We start from the raw sequence: 20,651 nt of genomic DNA on the forward strand, positions 1-20,651 counted from the left end.
AATGGATACACCAGTCAGTGTAGTTATCTTTATTCCTTTTAACATCTTGTTCTAGTAACTTCCATATAGTTTTCTGATTCTTGACATTAAAGCATCAGAGAGACAGTAACTGATAAGACATCAGTCTCTGGAGTCCCTAGACCTGGGTTTGAGTCCCAGCTCTGCCATTCACCAGCTGTGTAGTGTTGGATAAATAAGTTACCTTTCTGAGCCTGAGTTTCCACATCTATAAAGGAGGATAAGATACACTTTGAGCTTGTTTCAGGGATTAAATGGGACTATGCATTAAAACATCTAGCACAGTGCTTGGCAACAAGGTCTGTTGTAGCTGCCAACACTATCATCAGGCTTGGGAGAGGGCACACTTGCTGATGTACTCATACCTGTTTGGAAATGTACGAGAAGCTCGTGTTCATACAGATGAGACTCTCTTCGTTGCAGCAGCCACCACACCGGAACACGTTCACACAAGGGGGTTTGAAGAATGTGTTGGTACTCCTGCCCAGCTCACTAGCGACCTCCACGCACGTCTCTCTAGGGCTGCATTGGGTTCTTTGCCACTCTTCGTCTATAACTGCAGAGAGAAAGTTCATTGGGGCCAGCAGAGGAAATGGCCTTGACATGCCAATGGTGTGCCAGAGTTATGCTGAACACAGTCATCTTCACATTTTGACTGCTTGTTTAGTTTACTAGGTAAGTATTGTTTGTCAATCCTTTAACCAAAGATTGTTTGCAGAAAAATTAAACCCCAAATGTGTTGCTCCTTCCCATATATACCACATCTTTGTAGAATATAAGAATTTTATTGCCCTGTGGAAAGAACACCATGTCCTGTATATAGTATTGAATACACCTGGAGGAACTGGTTAATAAGGAAATGGAAGCATGTAAAGAAATAACATGTAAATATTATTTATCAAGCAATTTACAGAATACAGCTGGATAGCATTTCTTCTACTTGAAGTCGGGTGTGGGTAGGTTTTAGCACCATCAAGAAATACGTTTCTGTTGGTTGCTTAAGTAACTACAGTAGGATTTAAACTTGGCAAACATATGAATGGAAATTTAAGTGGAACTAATCTTTTCTCAAATCAGAGTTTTCTCATTCTCAAGCGCCCTATACTGATATTTACATAAAATGATGAAATAAGCCTGTTCATTTTATTGGAAGGAGCTATGCTCCAGCCATAGGTAATTTGAGGGAAACAAACAAACAAAAAAAAAAAAAAAAAAAAGAGAAACAAGCCTCTGGGAATAAAAGAAAATTACATACTTTCCTGTAAAACAGTACGTGCTTTTTCTCTCATAGTTTATTTTTTTTAATTAGATTTTGACACTTTGATTCTTAATGCTGTATAGCCTTTCTACATCTGTTTGGGGGAAAGATTCAATTTCATGATACAGACAACACTTAAAGACTTTCTTTTAGCCTACTCTGGAATTGTAGAATTGTTTTTTTTTAATTTGGAGCATTACACTAATTTATTTTATTTTTATTTCAAAATATTAAGGGAGTACAAATGTTTTAGATTACATGATTTTTGTAATGTTTGAGTCCTGGCTATATGTGTGCCCATCACCTAAATAGTTTTCATATTACCCATGAGCTTGGTTTATTCCCTCCCCCCTCATTAATTTCCACTGAGTTTTACTTCCCTCTGTGCAGATGTGTACTCTGGTTAGTTCCAATTTCATAGTGAGTACATGTGGTGTTTGTTTTTCCATTCTTGAGATATTTCACTTAGGATAATGGTCTCCATTGCCATCAAGATTATTGCAAAAGATATTATTTTGTATTTTTTAGGGTTGAGTAGTACTCCATGGTATACATATACCACATTTTATTAACTCTCATGAATTGATGGGCATTTGGGTTGATTCCACATCTTTGCAACTGTGAGTTGTGTTGCAATAAACATGCTAGTGCAGGTGTCTTTTGGATGAAAAGTCTTCTTTTCCTTTGTGTAGATACCCAGTAATGGGATTTCTGGATCAAATGGTAGGTCTACTTTTAGTTCTTTGAGGAATCCCCATACTGTTTTCCATAGAGGTTGTACTAATTTGCAGTAGTACCAACAGTGTGTAAGCATTTCTTTCTCTCTGCATCCACACCAGCATCTACTGTTCTTGGACTTTTTAACAAAAGCCATTCTAACTGGGGTAAGATGATATCTCATTGTGATTTTATTTTGCATTTCCCTGATGATTAGTGACATTGAGCATTTTTTCATATGTTTATTGGACATTTATCTTTCTTCTTTTGAGAAGCTTCTGTTCATATCTTTTCCCCACTTTTTAATAAGTTGTTTGTTTTCTTTCTTGCTGATTTGCTGGAGTTCTTTGCAAATTCTGGTTATTAGCCCTTTATGGGATGTGTAGCTTGTGGATATTTTCTACCATTCTATAGGTTGTCTATTTGCTCTGTTGCTTATTTCCTTATCTGTTCAGAAGCTTTTTAGTTTAACCAAGTCTCATTTATTAATTTTTGTTGTTGTCATTGGGGTCTTAGTCATAAATTCTTTGCCTAGAAGAGTTTTTCCTACATTTTCCTCTATAATTCTTATGGTTTCATGCCTTAGATCTAAGTCTTTTATCCATCTTGAATTAATTTTTGTGAGTGGTGAGAGGTAGGGATCCTATTTCATTCTTCTGTATGTGTCTATTCAATTCTCCTGGCACCATTTATTGAATAGGGCTTCTTTTATTGAATAGGGAATTTATTGAATAGGGCTTCCCCAAAGTACATTACTGTCTGCTTTGTCAAAGATCAGTTGATTGTAAGTAGATGATTTTATATCTGGTTTCTCTGTTCTGTTTCATTGGTCTATGACTCTATTTTTGTACCAATACTATGCTGTTTTGGTTACTATAGCCTTGTAGTATAATTAGAAGTCTAGTAATGTGATGCCTCCAGATTTGTTCTTTTTGCTTAAAATTGCTTTGGCTATTTGGGCTCTTTTCTGGTTCCAAATGAAGCATAGAATTATTTTTTCTGGATCTGTGAAGTATGACTTTGGTAATTTGATGGGGATTGCATTGAATTTGTAAATTACTTTGGATAGTATGGACATTTTATGATAGCAATGTTGATTCTACATATCTATGAGCATGATATGTTTTTCCATTTGTCTGTATCCTCTGCGATTTCTTTCCTCAGACTTTTGTGTTCTCCTTATAGAGTTCTTTCACCTCCTTGGGTAAGTATATTCCTAAGTATTTTATTTTCTTCATAGCTATTATGAATGAGTCTTTGATTTGACTCTTGGCTGGACTGTTACTAGTATATAGAAATGCTACTGATTTATGTACATTGATTTTGTATCCTGAGACTTTGCTGAATTTATTTGTCAATTCTAGGAGACTCTTGTTGGAATCTTTGGGTTTTTCTAGATAAAGGATCATATTGTCAGGAAAGAGCAAGACTTTGACCTCCTCTTTCCCAATTTGGATACCCTTAATATTCTTCTCTTGCCTGATTGCCCTGGATAGGACTTCCAGCACTATGTCGAATAGAAGTGGTGACAGTGGACATCCTTGTCTTATTCCACTTCTTAGGGGGAATGCTTTTACCTTTTACCCATTCAGTATCATGTTGGCTGTGGGTTTGTCATATATGTCTGAGATATATTCTTTCTATGCCTAGTTTGTTGAGGGTTTTTATCTGAAAAAACCCTTATATGAAAGAGTGCTGGATTTTGTTGAATGCTTTTTCTGCATCTAATGAGATGATCATATGATCTTTGTTTTTGCTTTTGTTTATGTGGTGAATCACATTTATTGATTTATGTATGTTGAACCATCCTTGCATCCCTGAGATGAAGCCCACTTGGCCCTGATGGATTAGTTTTTTGATGTGCTGCTGAATTCAGTTTGCCAGTATTTTATAGAGGATTTTTGCATCTATATTCATAAGGGATATCAGTCTGTAGTTTTCTTTTTTTGTTGTATCCTTTCCTGACTTTGGTATCAAGGTGACACTGGCTTCATAGAATGAGTTTAGGAGGGTTCCCTCCTTCTCAATATTATGGAATAATTTCTGTATTATAGGTACCAGGTCTTCTTTGTAGGTTTGATACAATTCAGCTGTGAATCCATCTGATCCAGGGCTTTTTGGGGGGAGGGAGGATGTTTTTATTACTGATTAGATCTCATCATTTGTTATTGGTGTGTTCAAGAGTTCTATTTCTTCCTGCTTGAATCTTGGGAGGTTGTGTGTTTCCAGGAACTTGTCCATTTTCTCTACATTCCCTAGTTTACGTGCATAAAGATTTACATAGTATTCGTGGATGATGTTTTGTATTTCTGTGGTATCAGTTATAATGCCACCTTTTAAATTTCTGATTGAGCTTATTTGGGTCCTTTCTCTTTTGTTCTTGATTAATCTACAAGAGGTCAGTTGATTTTGTTTATATTTTTGAAGAAGCAATTTTTTATTTCATTAACCCTTTGTATTGTTTTTTTGGCTTTCCGATTCATTTAGTTCTCCTCTGACCTCTGTTATTTCTTTTCTTCTGCTGGATTTGGATTTGGTTTGTTCTTCCTTTTCCAGTTCCTTTAGATGTGACATTAGGTTGTTAATTTATGATCTTTCTGTTTTTTTGATGGAGGCATTTATGGGTATGAATTTTCCCCTGAAGAATGCTTTTGCTGTGTCCCAAAGATTGTATCCCCTTTGTTGTTCAGCTCAAAGAAGTTTTTGATTTCCATCTTAATTTCATTCTTGACCCAATAGTCATTCAGCAGCGGGTTTTTTAATTCATGACTTTGTGTAGTTTTGTGTGCCTCTCTTGTGACTGAGTTCTACTTTTATTCTATTGTGGTCTGAGAAGGTACATGGTATAACTTTGATTTTATTGAATTTGTGGAGACTTGTTTTGTGGCCTAAGATATGATGAATTTTGGAGAATGTCCCATATGATGCTGAGAAGAATATGTATTCTGTAGTTTTGGGTACAATGACCTGTAAATGTCTGTTAGGTCCATTTGATTTAGAGTGTGGTTTAAGTTCATTATTTTTTAATTTATTTTCTGCTTTGATGATTTGTCAAGCTCTGACAGTGAGGTGTTGAGGTCTCCTGTGATTACGATGGTGCCATTTATTTCTTTCCTTAGCTTTAGTAAGATTTGCTTTATGTATTTGGGAGCTCCTGTGTTGGGTGCATATATGTTCAGGATTGTAGTGGTTGGGACTCAGTTATGTGGTATTGGGGACCGGTCACCACTCTGGAGTCTTGGGGTAAAATTGCAGGCCTGGTGGGGACCCAGGAGCTACAGGGGAAGAGCCTTGGAATCAGCCACAGTGAGAGCTTCAGAGCTGGTCCTGGGGATTTCAGGGACAGAGCCACCTATATGAGGGGCTGTTCCACCAGTGTGAGGATTGCTGATGCCCAGTCACAAAGGTGGGGTTTGTCTCAGGGGACTAGGGTCCACATAAGTAGACTGGAGCTTCTGGTCAGCCAAAGTTCTCCCTCCACTCCTAGGATCCACTGAGGCAGTCGCCCCAGGTTTCTCAAGTGGTGCCTGTGACATCTGAGGCTCCTCCTGTGTTCTGCTCCCATGCCAGAGAGGAGTTGTGCTCAGCCCTCAATCATAGGGCTTGACACAGGGGAGCATCTGTTCCCTCCCTAGCACAGCTGGAGTGATGCAAAGGTTACTGCTGGATGGCTGGGTCCTCAGCAGACCTGGCTCTGTGTACCAGAGCGATCAGAATGTCATCAGTTGCAGAAGTCTGGAATTGGCAGGCACCATATCTCTGCTGCACCTGCTGTCCAGTGGAATGTTGTCACACAGACTCTGAGCAGCTCCCCAATTAGCAGTGGAAAAGGGAGACCCCTCACTGAGCTGCCTGTAACTTTTGTTTCTCTCCTATAAAAAAAAGTCCCCTCTGGTTGCCTTTATCCCACTGTCTTCACTTCTTCCCAGTAGTATGAATTGCATTGGGACCCCCAGCTTAATCTCCGAGATAGTGGGTGATACTTGTGAGTAAGAATCAGTCACACTGTGTTTGAGTTGCTAGATGCTGAAATCAGTTGTTCTCCCTGTCAGTAGTTGATGCTTGATATAGAAAGCCAGCTGCCCAGATGTCCTTTTGTGCCTGCGATAAGCTCTAGTCCCTCAAGTGGAGTGTTTGAATGCCCCAGGCTTTGGGTGGAGCCCTGTAGTTCCCAGGGGATTGCTTGGACCCCACCATAGGAGAAGTGGGTGGAAGGGCAAGGCCAAGCATGGTTAGGTTGTGTGAACCTGGAAGGCTTTGTAAAGCCTTGGCAGGGCTCAGAGGTTGTTTTCTCGCTGCTTAGGGGGAGCTACTCGGAGGAGAGTCAAGACAGGTTCTCCAGACCAAGAGGGCTGGTTGTGGGGAAGGGGCTGCAAATCCTCCGTCCCGGGCACTTGATTGTGCCATGGTTGGTTGTTATGGCGCCCCAGGCTGAGATCTTTCCCGCTGGAGGACCAGCCCTACTTCAACAGTGTAGCTTTCTTGTGGGGGGTGATGGGCGCTCTCCCAGATGGCAGCATCTCAGACCTTCACAGTTTTCTCCCATCTGTTCTGCCCACATAGGCTCTCTCACCTCCGAAGTCCAGCTCCCAAATCTCTCCCCTGTGTCCCCCAGCAACCTGCTCAAGTCCAGGGGACACTGGATCTGGTCTGCACATCTGATCCACTGGTGTGTGTCCACAATAGGCTGGCAGGCAAGGAGCTCCCAGATCAGGCACCCTGGGCCCACTGCAGGTCCTCAAGGGAGAAGGTGTGAGCCCCACTCTCTGTGAAACCCTCAGATTAGAGTACAGAGCCATCTGGTGGTGGTGGGGGGCAACTGCTCATCAACTTCTCAGCTCAGATTGCTCTCCTGGTTGTTGCAGTGGGTGGAGAAGGGGTGGGAAATGATAAGCATCTGAATGGAAGGAAGCTGGCTCCCTGGCCTCTCAGGTCACCCTCTTTAGAGGAGAGCCCCACATAGAATGTCCAAGCTCTGGGTTCATGCAAGTTCTCCCCACAATTCCATGGTTGCCTCAGTGCTTGGGCTCAGGGGAGTAGAAAAGCCTCCAAGTAACTTGGTAGACCACCGATCACTGAAGGAGTTGGGGAGGGGGAGAAAGAGATTCCCCCTTCCCATTTCACTGGGCGCTGAGCCTCTCTGGGTTTGATCCTTGCTGATATCTTTTTCCTTTATTCTTTTCCTTCTTTGCTTCATGATTTTCCTCTGTGAGGTCCCTGGCAGGCTCCGGCGCTTCTCTCTATGATCTATTCCTCAGCTGCATCCCCTCTCCTCACTCCTTTATCTGAAGTCCTTCTTTCCCTTCAGGACAGTCCAAAAATGACTTCTCTAGTCCACCATCTTCCATGACACTCGAATTGTAGAGTTTATTATATGTTGGGGGTGGGGTGGTGAAAACTTCTTGTTGTCAACAGCTTCCAAACTGACCTCCACTGATTCCCCCTCCTCATAGCGACACCCCTGTATAATTTCCCTCCCCATGTGTGTGGGCTGAATCTAGTGACTCGCTTCTTATGAAAACACCACAAAAGTGACAGGATGTCACTTCCATGATGAGGTTAAAAAAAGACTGCAGTCTCTATCTCTTGCAGGCTTGCCTCTCTCTGGGAAAGGTCCACGTGGCAAGGAACTGAGGGTGGCCTCTGGCCAAACATCCAGTGAGGAACTGGGACTCTCAGTTCAACAGCCTGTGAGGAAGGGCTTGAGTCCTGCAAACAATCATTGAGTGAACTTGGAAGCAGATTGTGCCCCAGCTGAGCCTTGAGGTGTCTGCAGCCCAAGCTGACATCTTGACTGCAGCCTCTGGAGAGACCCTGAAGCAGAGAAACCAATCTAGGCCATGTCTGCATTACTGACTCATAGAAACTGTGAGATAACAATGTTGTTTTAAACAGCTAAGTTTTGGAGATGTTTTATGTAGCTGTAGACAAACTTTTGTCCATTTTTACCCCCGTCTTCAAAAAACTCTCCCCAGATTAATCTGAATTCTCTTATATATAAACATATCTCACTCGAAGGAATAGAGAGGACCTCTGCTTGAAGTCTACAGTATATAATACTGCTGTTAGAGATCTACCCTAGCCTGAAAATTATTCCCTTAAAACATCTTTTCCATATCCTTTTTCCTTTTCCACCCTTTAATCCCAATTTTCTTCTTCAATCACTGCAAACACAACATACAAGATGTTTGGCTGAAGAGTACTGCATTATACTACACAATTTACCAAAGCTTTGTTTTTTTCATGATACAATCTACCCTGAGAAATCTTTTTAAAACTTCTGACTATGAATATTTCTGAAGGCTGTATGGATGAGATATAATTTGCTCAATTAAGTATTAATATGGGTATTATTTAATTCACCATTATTAATCATGAATCCTTAAAAAAAAAACAAGTAACCAGTTTATGAAAATATCCCCTGTTTAAAAATCTACTTAAGTGCTGCTTTCCATTTGCTTTTTCTTTTCTTTTTTACCAAACTAAGATTTGAAAGTTAGAGTGGGAACATTTTAATCAACACTGTATGCAATTATGGCCAAGGCCACTGATTAAAGGCTTCATAACTCTTCTTTCCTACTGCCAAGCAGAACTGCTCTGCTTCAGGGAATTACCCTGAAATCCAAGAGGGAGAGTTGATAACAAATTATAATTGGTGTAAAACACTGATTTGATCATTTACTGCTTCTAACTTAATACATAACTTTAGATGGTCCCCTATGTAATTAGGAGAGAAATTTTAGAGTTCTCAAGTTCCATAATTTTTTATGGTTTTCTCTTTAGAAAATGTCAATGTCACTGACTTTTTTAGATCACCTGATCTTGGTTTTATGGTAACACTAGTCTTCACAGAGTTTCTCCAGGCTCACCTCAGGCCTTCAGACAGGTAATCTGGTTAAGGTCTTTGACCTCCAGATGAGCCGTGCACCCTTTGTTTTCATGAAGTCCATGCTAATTGACCACATAGAAACAACTAGAGATTCAAACCCCTGGCTGAAGCAAGTTCAAGACCATGGATCCCACCATCTCAAGTGACTTCCATGCAGTCATACACATGAACACTCATGTTCATGGTGCCGCTGAGGGATTTTTCCCCTCTATGCACAGTTGCCCCACAGCCAACAAGAGAGGCCTGTGAAACATCATTATTTAGTTACAAATGGAAAAAAATAAAGTCAAGTCTAGGTAGAAAGAAAAGAATCTTGGCTTAGTGGCTCATTTGGATTACATGATATATATGATCAGTTAGCAGTTAATCATGTTAATCAAATGTAGAATGCTAGGTCACCAGCGTCATGGTAACTTCTTGTAAAGAGCCATCACCTTACTAGACAAAAAGCATTCCCTTTTTTTATTTTTTGAGACAGAATCTCACTCTGTTGCCCGGACTAGAGTGGCGTGGCGTCAGCCTAGCTCACAGCAACCTCAAACTCCTGGGCTCAAGTGATCCTCCTGCCTCAGCCTCCCGAGTAGCTGAGACTACAGGCATGCATCACCATGCCTGGCTAATTTTTTCTATATATTTTTAGTTGACCAATTAGTTTCTTTCTATGTATAGTAGAGACGGGGTCTCGCTCTTGCTCAGGCTGGTTTCAAACTCCTGACCTTGAGCAATCCTCTCGTCTCGGCCTCCCAGAGTGCTAGGATTACAGGCGTGAGCCACCGGGCCTGGCCAAAAATCATTCCCTTTATTTCAAAATATGTTGTTTTCTAGTCTGGAGTTTTGATCATTTTGTCTTAAGTATTTTCTCCCTTTGTTATTCTCTTAGTAATACCAGTACCTAATATTACAACTCAGCTTCCAACTTCTACTTTTCCCTTTTATTAGAAATCACACAATTTTGAAGAATTAAAAAGCTATATTGCCCAGGAGTTTGAAGCTCCAGTGAGCTATGATCGGGCCTCTGCATTCTTTATAAGATCCTGTCTCATAAAAAAAAAAAAAAAAAAAAAAAAAAAAAAAAAAAAAAAAAGAGTTTCTTGAAAAATAAAAAGCTATACCTAATCTACTGGATTTTATCTATGCATGTATGACAGTAGAATGCTCCTCGTGGATGAATGCTTAGATTGTTTTATTTTTTAAGCAAACCCAATGATTTTATTTTCCATTCAGAACAGTCTTTCTGGGTTTATTTTGCTCCCACATCTTTGAGTTAAATTTATTTCTATAGTTTGAAATGTTCTTGTATGTTGGTGTTTTTAAAATCTCAAAATCATATTGAATATATTTCTCCTTGGAGTAAACATAAAAAAATCAGGATTCTCCACTAATACCAAACTTATGAAATCAATGGCTCCGTTTTGTTCTCCCTGGGACACATGCCTGCCCTACTCAAACTTTCGGAAGAAGTTGGTGCATTTGTCACCATCTGATGAAAGAAAGGGTTTGCCTCCACAGCCATCCACCTACCTTTTAGGGTTTCAATGTCATAGAAAGTTGCCGCAAACCTGGTGGACCGATGGGACGCTGAGCGAGAGTCCATACTGGGGAAACTTTTGAGTCGCAGCCGGCATCTCCACAGCTTCCAGTCCTCAGAGTGCGTGATTCCCAGTAGTTCCTCCAAACTAGAAGCAGCCCTAATCTGCTGTTCAGACCGTTCTAACATTGACCGAGATGACTGCTTAAAAAAAATAGCAGTTTAAGAATAAGTTAATGTATTTTTAATTTGTCATGATAACCTTCATTGCTAGCACTTAAAAATGGAAATAGATGTGAAAAGAAATTAGAGCAATTATTCAAATGAATGCCAGTGCCTAGGAAAAAGGACATCTTGTATTTTTGATTCACATTCTTCTCATTTTTGACTGAATCAAAGGATTTACTTATTCCTTCTGGCTCATCAGGACACTTACAAAGAATATTGTAATGAGTTGTATGGTGGACCTCAAAGTGGTATGTCCACATCTTAGCCCCCAAAACCTGTGAATGTTACCTTATTTGGGAAAAGGATCTGTACAGATAGAATAAAGGTATGGATCTTGAGATGAGATCATCCTGGATTACCCATGTGGACCCTAAATACTGTACAATGACAAGTGTCCTTATAAGATTAACATACTATTTTGTGACAAAAGCCAATGACAATTTTTTTCATCTCTTATTTGTTTGAGAAACTGATCCACAAAGACCTGGGGGCCCTGCCTACAGTCACACAAGAAAGAAAGATTTTCAGACCCTGATAACCTGAATTTCCTGACTTCTAACCTTCTGCATCTTTTTTTTCTTTTAAAACCTGTTTACTATTTCAAAAACATAATGTTTTGCCCTGATAAAATACGCCTCTAGAGTTTATGTTGAAAATTTGCTGTGCAACTGTATTGGCTGATATAATGCAACTGTATCAGATGGATTTGTGAGAAACAAAGATGCAGTCAATCAAAGGTTTATATTGTGGCCTCTTGTTCAAAATTGGGGGCTTAGTTATATAAGTAATGGTACATGTATACAATATAATACTATGTGACCATCAAAAACAACAATGTAGAGGTATATTGGGACAGAATGAATTGAGATCCTCCCTGGAATGTGCTAGAGAAATGATAAGGTGATCTGCCTATAGCTAGGACCTGAATTTTTTCTTGTTGAGCCTGTAGTTACAGGGTGCTTTGTTTTGCTGGGTGGTTGGGATATGTAGGCTGAGAGCATTTTTAGTGCTGGGATGAGGGAGGGGACAAAGGGCCAGTGGGACTACAGAATTGTACTGAGAGAAGAAGGTGGAAGGGAGAGGTGAATGTCAGCTGCCCGCTACAGGGAGATGATGACTTGGGGAAAAGCAGAGATGAGTGAATGGGACTTTCAAAAAGCTTTACACTGGGTGGTGTGATGTACAACTTGCTGCATTGCCTCCTAAAACCTATAGTTAAAATCTGTATCATTCATCAGTATTTTGGGAATATGAATTTTTTTTTAGATATGATAATGGATACCAAGAGTTGTCTAAAGCAAGAGCAAGTGTGGTTCAAGTCGTATGATTCAGTTATGATATGATCTCTTTTCAAATCACTTGTGTGTGTATAATGCACATTACATATATATGTACATATATACGTATATGTATATATGAAGAACATCCGGAGACAGAGACATGAAAATGTAGACAATGGTTATTCCTAACTCAGCCTGCCACCTGCCTGTTTTGGTAAACAAAGTTTTATTGGCACAAAGCCATGTCCATTCATTTACATATTGCCTTTGGCTGCTTTCATGCTACAATGACAGAGTTGAGAAGTTGCCACAGAGACCTTCATGGCAGTTTCAATCTGAGACCACCGTCCTTTTTTCTTTCTGAATTCTTTAATATTCTCAGCCACTATCTTTTTCATTATTCCTTCTATTATATTGTCGCTACTCTATTTTTACTAACCAGACATGTGTTGAAACCTTTAAATCCCCTTGTATGTCTCTTAAATGTGCTTTCCTATTTAAGTATTTTTTCTCCTTCATATCTCTTTAATGTTTTATGAGTAAATTAATGGGTCCATCTTCCCAATCACCAATTCTTCAATTGTGTGAGTCTAGAGTTTATTTTGTTAAATTTTTAATTTCAATCACCATATTTCTAATTTCAAGTATTTATGCTTTCTTCTTCTTCCTATCTACTTTCTGTTTCATTTCTGTATGTTCTTCAAAATTTGTCATTCTTATTTTATGAATATTTTTCTTTTCTGTATCTCTTTGAAGTCTTAAATGTATGTATTGTAAGTATTTCTTCAAATTATTTTGTTTTAACTTTATATATATGATTTATATCCTGATTATTCATTTTATTGCTGTCATTCTTAGTAATAATTATATCTATGTGATTTGGAATTTTGTTTAGTAGTTTCATTTTCATTGGGAGATCATTTTTCTTTCTCACTATTCTTTCCTCATCATTTAGAAGTGTTGTGATTGCAACTCCTGACTCCCTAGGTTCTGAATCCAGAATTTTGATGGATATTTATGATTCAGGGATCAGCTTAGCTCAAGTTCTAGTTGCAAGGAAGTGTCTGCTTCCTCTTTTGCCTTTAGTTAAGCAGTTTTGTAGAAGACATAGCTCCAGGCAGTAAAGAGCAGTGACTCTTTCTCTTCCGTGAGTCTGATTGAGTGCACTCATGGAGCCCATTTTTTACTGGAGCCTCTGCCTTCCAGACTCAGATGCATCAGTCCTGCAGCTTCAGCTACATGGTTTTAGTACCATTTCTGCAAATGCTAGTCATCTGCAGATGCTTACCATCATTTGATCAATTTTATGTTCTATGGACTAAACAGATCTCAAAACATGAATCTACAAGGTCATCTTACTTGGAAGTCCAGATGTATGAGTGTGTGTGTGTGTGTGTGTGGTTTAATAAAGGCAGGAGGATTATGAACATGTTGATAAGCTGAGGAAAAGAGGCAATGGAGAGGAAAAAACTGAAAGCATATGTAGGAGAGAGAAGGCAGGGACATGGAAGTGTTGATTTGACATGAATACCAAACAGAAGTGGACACTGTGTGAATAGACCAGAGACAGGAGGACACAGGGAATGATATGGGTTTGTAGACAGGGATAGCAGGACTGCCTAAGAAGCCCAGTGAGCTCATATCTATGGTTTCTCACTTCTCTATGAAATTTGAATCAAGGCAATTTTCTGAAAGGGAGGGGAGGGGGAAGCACGAGAAGCATAGATTGGGTTTGTGGAATTGGCACTGAATTTAAATGACTTGCCACAGCTTCTTCATCTAAGAAATCTGAGGATGAACTGATAATTGCTAATATCTCTGGCAACTCTGAAATTCAATGATTCTTCATTGAGGATCATTTATCAATAGTCTATTCATTCCATTCCCTCTTCTAGTTGAGATAGTATAACCTTCTTCATAGCCAAGTCAATCTTCAAAATAAAATTTTGTGCCAACACTGCTTCCCCATGAAAATAATGAAACCAATCAAATAGCTTTTTAAAAAATTTAAATTGAAGCATATTGAATGGATGTTTATTTATTGAGGCAAATTTCATCCAATACTATCCAAAAAATACAGACTGACATATGGCTTCATAATTCCTACAGGTTCCAATTCAACCTCAGAAATATTTTTAAACTGTCCAACCATGAGAGCTCAGGAGAAAATATGAAATCTCTGGATTGAATTAAAGCCACTAAATAAATGGCTCATATGACTTGCTTCATCATAAAAAATGCAGTGTTTACTCAAGTACTCAGAGTTACTTTAGCATACTTTAAGCTTCATAATTTAAAACCTAGTTTGAAAAAACTTAGAAACTGCAGACAATCATTTTGCTATTATAAGTGGAAGTTCTAACAATTCAACATAAGAAGAAACCTGACAACTAATTTATCAGGGGCATACATTTCCAAAGGGTGTAGAATGGCTATTCCCATTTGTCACTGGCTGATTTTTATGTAATCAACTTTACATTATCTGCTTGAGCAAGACAAAAATAAGAATTAAAAACTGTGACTATAATCTTTAATACATACTTAAACCATTGATTTCAATGGTTTTAATTACTAAACCTTTGCCAGATAAATTGCTCATAATTTCTTCCTATTCTCTGATGGAAGTGCTAATCGAAACTAAAATTACTAAAAGGCAGTCAGCAAGAGGAAGGAAATGCAGCAGGGTTACCAGATCTCTGCTTTTTATTATAGCAGCAGCTTTTTGATGGTAATTAATCCAAGATTGCTAGCAATTTTAATCCTGATTAACAAATCATTCTCTGATTTCTTGGCTACCACAAGCTAGTTTCTAAATTGTAAGGCTTGAAGTCTTTGTAACAACACTTTACCATCATTTCTGCGGTACAATTTTAAGCGTAGTCATTTCTCCTTCTGTTAATTTCTAAGTTCACAGCGTTCTTCCCTGAGGAAGCACAAACATCTCCACAGCCCAGACTTAGGGATTAATCCAGGTCATAGATGACCAAGATGGCAGGCAAAATGTTTGGAAAGGTATGGTGGTGGGGTTTGTAGGAGAAATTTTGTCCACATTGTGGGGAAGTCAACGGCATTTTGTGCTCCTACTAATTTGAGCTCTCAATTTCCATCCCCTCTCCCCTGAAAAAAATATCTGGTCAAGTAACACATTCAAAGAATGAACAAAGGCATGATTTGAGGATGCCAAGAAGCCCCACTGGAAAAAAAGGCAGGAGATTCACTTTGGTTGGGCACAGAGCAGGTTTGGGAGTGGGGAAACTGGCAAGTAAGATTAGGAAGAGGGATTGGTTAAGTAAGATACCACTTCACATTCAGTAGAATGTCTATAATCAAAAACGCTGACAATACCAAGTATTGACAGGGATGTGGATTAACAGGAACCCTCACATACTGCTGATGGAATTGTAAAATGGTACTGTCACTTTGGAAGAGTTCAGCAGTTCTTTAAAAAGTTAAACATAAATTTATTATATGACCAATTAATTCTACTCCTAGGTTTCTAACCCCAAGAGATAGAAGATAGATTATTGGATGCCTAGGGCTGGGAGTGGAAAAGGGGGTGCATTATGAAAGGACACAAGGGATCTTATATGAATGATGGCTGCACAACTCTGTAAATTGCCTAAAAATTATTGAATTACCTAAAATAGGTGAATAGAGTAAATTTTATAGTATGTAAATTCATTATCAGTATAGTTGTTTAAAATAAAAAAAGAGGAAGGACTGGAGGCTTGAAGACCAGACTACTTTTACCCAATTTGGGAGGTAATGGAAGATGTCAAAGAGGAGAACAATGGAATATTACTGGACATCCATTCCATTGCTTTGCTCTTGTGTTCATTTCTTCTTGCTTTGCCCTTAGTCCATGCTGTTCCCTTGGCCTGGAATGCCCTCCACTCTTTCTCTAGCTAAACCTGTCTCAGATGTCACCTTCTCGGGAAACCTCCCCCACAACTCCCACCCCTGCCTAGTTCTAGTCTCTTTGTCACATGGATTCCTAGCACCCTTTCTCCTTGCCAGCACTGATCACCACTGACACTAATGAATTATTTGTGTCATTACCTGTTTAGTGTTTGTCTTCCTCACTAGGTTGTAAAAGCCACTTGAGCAGTAATGATATCTGTCTTATTTGTCTAGCAATAGTAAGAGCTGAATAAGTATTTATTAAATATCTGAATAAACATAATGATTCACCAAAAACTACAGAAAATTTAACCTGAAGATTATTCATTTATTCAAACTACATCATTTGTTGTTTAGCTCTCTTCCTTTAGGTGTTCTCCTTGCAGGTCCAAAACAAATGTCACTTCTTCCATCAAGCATTTCATGCAGTCCCTAACTTAGACTATTTATTTATGAACACATTTCCCTTACTAGACTACAATCTCCTTGAGAGTAGGATATGTGCCTATTCAGCTTTTTCTTTTTACATAATAAGCACTTAATACATATCTGATGAAAGAATTTATAAGTCATAAATACATACATGCTTCTGACAAATAGCAGTTGGACCCAGGTTTGTGTGGTCTATTTAATCTTTTTTATAGATTACTGCTTCTAAAAACTGAATGTGCATACTAATTACCTGGGGATCTTGTGAAAATGCATATTCTGATGTGGTAGGTTTGGGGTGACACCTAGGATGCTGGATTTCTAACAAGCTCCCAGGGGATGACAATACTGTTGGTTGGCTGACTACACTTTGTGAAGGGCTTGAAGCAGTTCTAAATCTGGGCTTCACCTTGATTCTACCAGGTAAGAAGCTTCAGGAAAATACTGATGTTCAGATCCCATCCTCTGAGATTCTCATTTAATGGGTCTTGGGTCACAGCTTTGCCATCAGGATGTTTTTTTTTAAGCTTCCCACGTATTGGCCTTAGAGGAAGCTGGGTGGGAGTATATAGGAACTCTATCTTGGCAACTTTTCTGTAAATCTGAAAATACTTCCAAATAAACAGTTTGTGTAAAAAGAAATCTTCCAAAGCAGCTTTAATGAGCACTACTAATTTAGGGCATGGTGCATGCTGATTTTAAGTTCTAAGACCTGGGTTAGTGCCTGAGCTCTGTACAAGTCCACTAATCTTCAGTAGGGAATGAATGGTTGATACATGTTGAGAGTCTTTAAATTCTTTGGAGTTATACCTTGGGTTCGAAATATTTGCATGAATATCTTGCTGAACTGGTTTAATGAAGCCTTTTCCTAACTCAAGGCGCCTGATTGTGGATCAGTTCCCAACCTATATAACTTTCTCAAGATTGAGGACCAACAGTATCGTTTTCTAGGCTAGACAGCAGGATGAGGTTGGCTGCCTTATGTGACAACATCCTAAATGACAGACTAAATTACCTCTCACATTCCCAAAAAGCCAAAAAAAAAATCCCATTTCTCAAAATAAAATTAAAAATAATAGGTACTGCTTTAACATACGGAAATTCAACAGAAAAGGATAACTTAAAATCCTTTCAGAAGGCAGTCCTAAAACATATTTGAAAGAAAATATAAATGAGAATATAAACGGAGATGCCAAGCGGAAGGAGTTTGGCTTGGGAGTACACAGCTGGGTTCTGACGCTGCCTCAGAGCCGTCGGGCTGTCAGCAGAGGTCTAAGTGGAGATGCTGGCTACTTTCCTCAAATAGCTACAAAAAGCTTTTCTTGGGCCATTCCAATCTCATGCCATTAAGAATTCTCCTGGGCTGGGTGTGGTGGCTCAGGCCTGTAATCCTAGCACTCTGGGAGGCAGAGGCGGGCGGATCACTCAAGGTCAGGAGTTCGAAACCTGCCTGAGCAAGAGCAAGACCCCATCTCTACTAAAAATAGAAAGAAATTAATTGGCCAACTAAAATATATATAGAAAAAATTAGCCGGGCACAGTGGTGCATGCCTGTGGTCCCAGCTACTCAGGAGGCTGAGACAGAAGGATCGCTTGAGCCCAGGAGTTTGAGGTTGCTGTGAGCTAGGCTGATGCCACGGCACTCTAGCCAGGGCAAATAAAGAAAAAAAGAATTCTCCTGTTCTAGATATAGAAAAGGAGACCAGCTTTGCTAAATTCCTCCCTGGACCTCTTGAAAGCTGTGGGTTTCAGACTATGTGTTCCAAGCCTTGTAAAAATTGTTGATGCTATTGCCTTTGTCAAATTGTGTTGGCATTTTGTCTTCAGGAAGCTTGGTGATAAAGGGATGTGGTGAATAGAATTTGTATATTTAGAATATCCAAAACCTTTGGAGTGAGTTATGGAGGGAACATGTTTCACACAACTTTCCCTACATTTGCTTACAAATTTACAAGCAAATCCTTGCCTGGGGGAGGTACTGGAGTTCAGGGGAATTGGAGTCAGCAGTTTCCCTTTGCAGTGGGTTTGGGGAGGTGGATCAGGTTGCAATACAAATAGTTCTGTATTCCCTCCACCTCTTAGCAGCTTCTGTTTCACTGGAAGAACATTTTGCATTTCCTCTTTAACCTGATGGTTTAGACTCAGCTGAAACCACCCAATTTTTCCTGGTTTGCGTTCTAAGTTGCACTGTCTTGCCGTGCTCCTAGCTGTCTTCCCCCACCTGTCAAGGAATCTTCCCAGGTCATGTTAGACTTGAGTCTAAGTTGAAGTTTTGTGACTTTGCCTCCCCAAAGCTCTCAAGTGGAAATAACACCCCCCCCAAAGGAAACTTTGCCTAATGTCATAAACCACCTTGTCATCTACAGAAACAGCTTGTTGGAGAGGAGAGAGCATAGATTTGAATTGTTCAAAACTGGTTTTGAATGGTAACACTCTGGAAAATGTGTTGGCAGTTTCTTATAAAGATAAACATACGTTCACCATATGGCCCGGCAGTCCTACTCCTGGGAATTTACCCTTGATAAATGAAGCCTTATGTTCACATAAAAACATGTACATGACTGTTTATAGTAGCTTTATTCGTAATAGCCGAAAACTGGAAACAATCCGTGTGTCATTCAACGTGTGAATGTTTAAGTAATCCATGGAATACTACTCAGAAATAAGAATGAATGAACTACTGGTATCTGGGTGGACCACAATGCCTTGGATGAATCTCAAAGACAGTATGAGTGAAAGAAGCCAATCTCAACATGTTACATACTGCATGATTCCATTTCTGTGACATTCCCAAAAAACCAAAATGATAGTGATCAGTGGTTGCCAGAGGTTGGAAAGAGGGTCTGAGTATAAAAGGGTAACATAAGTGAATTTTGGGGGGTAATGGAACAGTTTGGTATGCTGATTATGGTTGTGGCTACATAAATCTCTATATGTAAATGCATAGAACTGCACACCAAAAAGGAAAAAAATGTCAATTTTACTGTATAATCAGTTAAACATAAAATAAGCTGGCATTGAATCAAGGCACTCTCCTTTTTAGCTTTTTGACTGAGGATAAATTATCTAACTTTTTTTAAGACTTGGTTTCCTCATTTATGAGATGACAGTGTTAATACTATTCACCTCATAGAGCTGATGTGGAGATTATATGAGGCCGTGTGTGGGGAAGGGTTGGGTATAGCGTAGGCACAGAATAAATGTTCATTTCCTTTCTTTTCTTTCTCAGAGGTGTGTCCTAGGTGTTGGGGTTTATAGATCTGTGTTTTATGGTCCTTGATAGCCCTTAGTAACCAAAGCGGTGAGCTTGAAAACAGCAAGACGTGGCAGCTCCCATCGTAGTAAATAAAAATTAAAAATTAAAAAACAAAACAACTTTCCAGGGTAAATCAAGGACAAACTTTCCCCCTGTCCCCACCCCCTTTAAAAACATTTCTAGGTGGTATTTTCAGATACAAGGGTAATCCAAAAATATCTGCTCAGGTTTTACGTATATTTTTATAGATGCATGAAGAAAAAAAACAAAATACTTCTTAAACTTTTGTGTTTTGTCTGGCCTTGTCCTAGGGTCTGGCTTTACCCAAAAAAGATGGTGTCTGACAGTATGGGGCGTATCATTCAGGGCAGAGCAGAGAATGCACACCTGCTAATATCTATTGCTGTGGCTGCTCAGATGGAATCTGCCAGGGGCCTGGTCCTGCTTCTCTGAAATCCAGAAACCTGGCCATTTGGGGGTGGGATGGGGTTGTCCTTCATTTCAGGGGCATCATGTTACCGGTGGCTATGGTGGCTCTTTTATTTATACTGTTCTAGATCTAAATGAATATATGAAAAATCCAGGGTGTTTAATTAAACTTAGAGGAAAGGAAGTAAAAATGCAGGAAAAGTGTATGTGGAGTGCATTTGTGAGTGTGTGTGTGTGTGTGTGTGTGTGTGTGTGGCTGTCTGGGTTTTTAAAGAGGCACTGGAGGCTGAGATTCCTGGGCCGTCCACGTCCTCCAATTTGATGAAGCTTGCTGGTGGTTTTCTCCCCAGCCAAGTCATCTAGCATTGGGGGAGATGGCCATGCACCCCTTTTGCATGTTTGCAATCTGTGCTCTACTCACATGCCTCTGTTCCCACTTAACACAGCTGTGCTTAGGAAATCTGGGGTGGATGGGTGCGGGTGGGCTTGAATGGCAAGATAGCCCTAGATCCTCTAAAAGTGTGCCCTGAAAAACCCTAAGAGTATAGATTCCTGAGGTCTGTTACAGTCTATCACTGATCTCAGAGATCAAGGGCCCAATATCTACAGAAACCACCCAAAGCCTTTATGGTGATTAGGTTATTGTTAAAAACAATTTCATTCCCTCCCCTCCCCTCCAAGAGAGGAGTATATTTCCCAGCCCTATTGATATTAGGTCA

General features: G+C 39.5%; 1 protein-coding gene across 1 annotated transcript in view; it reads right to left on the reverse strand.

Moving 5' to 3' along the window:
- VEGFD (vascular endothelial growth factor D) overlaps positions 1-20,651 on the reverse strand; it is a 41,165-nt gene that overhangs the window by 12,218 nt on the left and 8,296 nt on the right. Inside the window, exons 2-3 of the mRNA XM_012784764.3 lie at positions 10,404-10,614; positions 384-574 (exon numbers count right to left, since the gene is read on the reverse strand). Of these exons, the coding sequence (XP_012640218.2) occupies positions 384-574; positions 10,404-10,614 (402 nt within the window). The remainder of the gene's footprint in view (positions 1-383; positions 575-10,403; positions 10,615-20,651) is intronic.

This window comes from Microcebus murinus, chromosome X, assembly GCF_040939455.1.
Source record: "Microcebus murinus isolate Inina chromosome X, M.murinus_Inina_mat1.0, whole genome shotgun sequence".
Lineage (NCBI taxonomy): Eukaryota > Metazoa > Chordata > Mammalia > Primates > Cheirogaleidae > Microcebus > Microcebus murinus.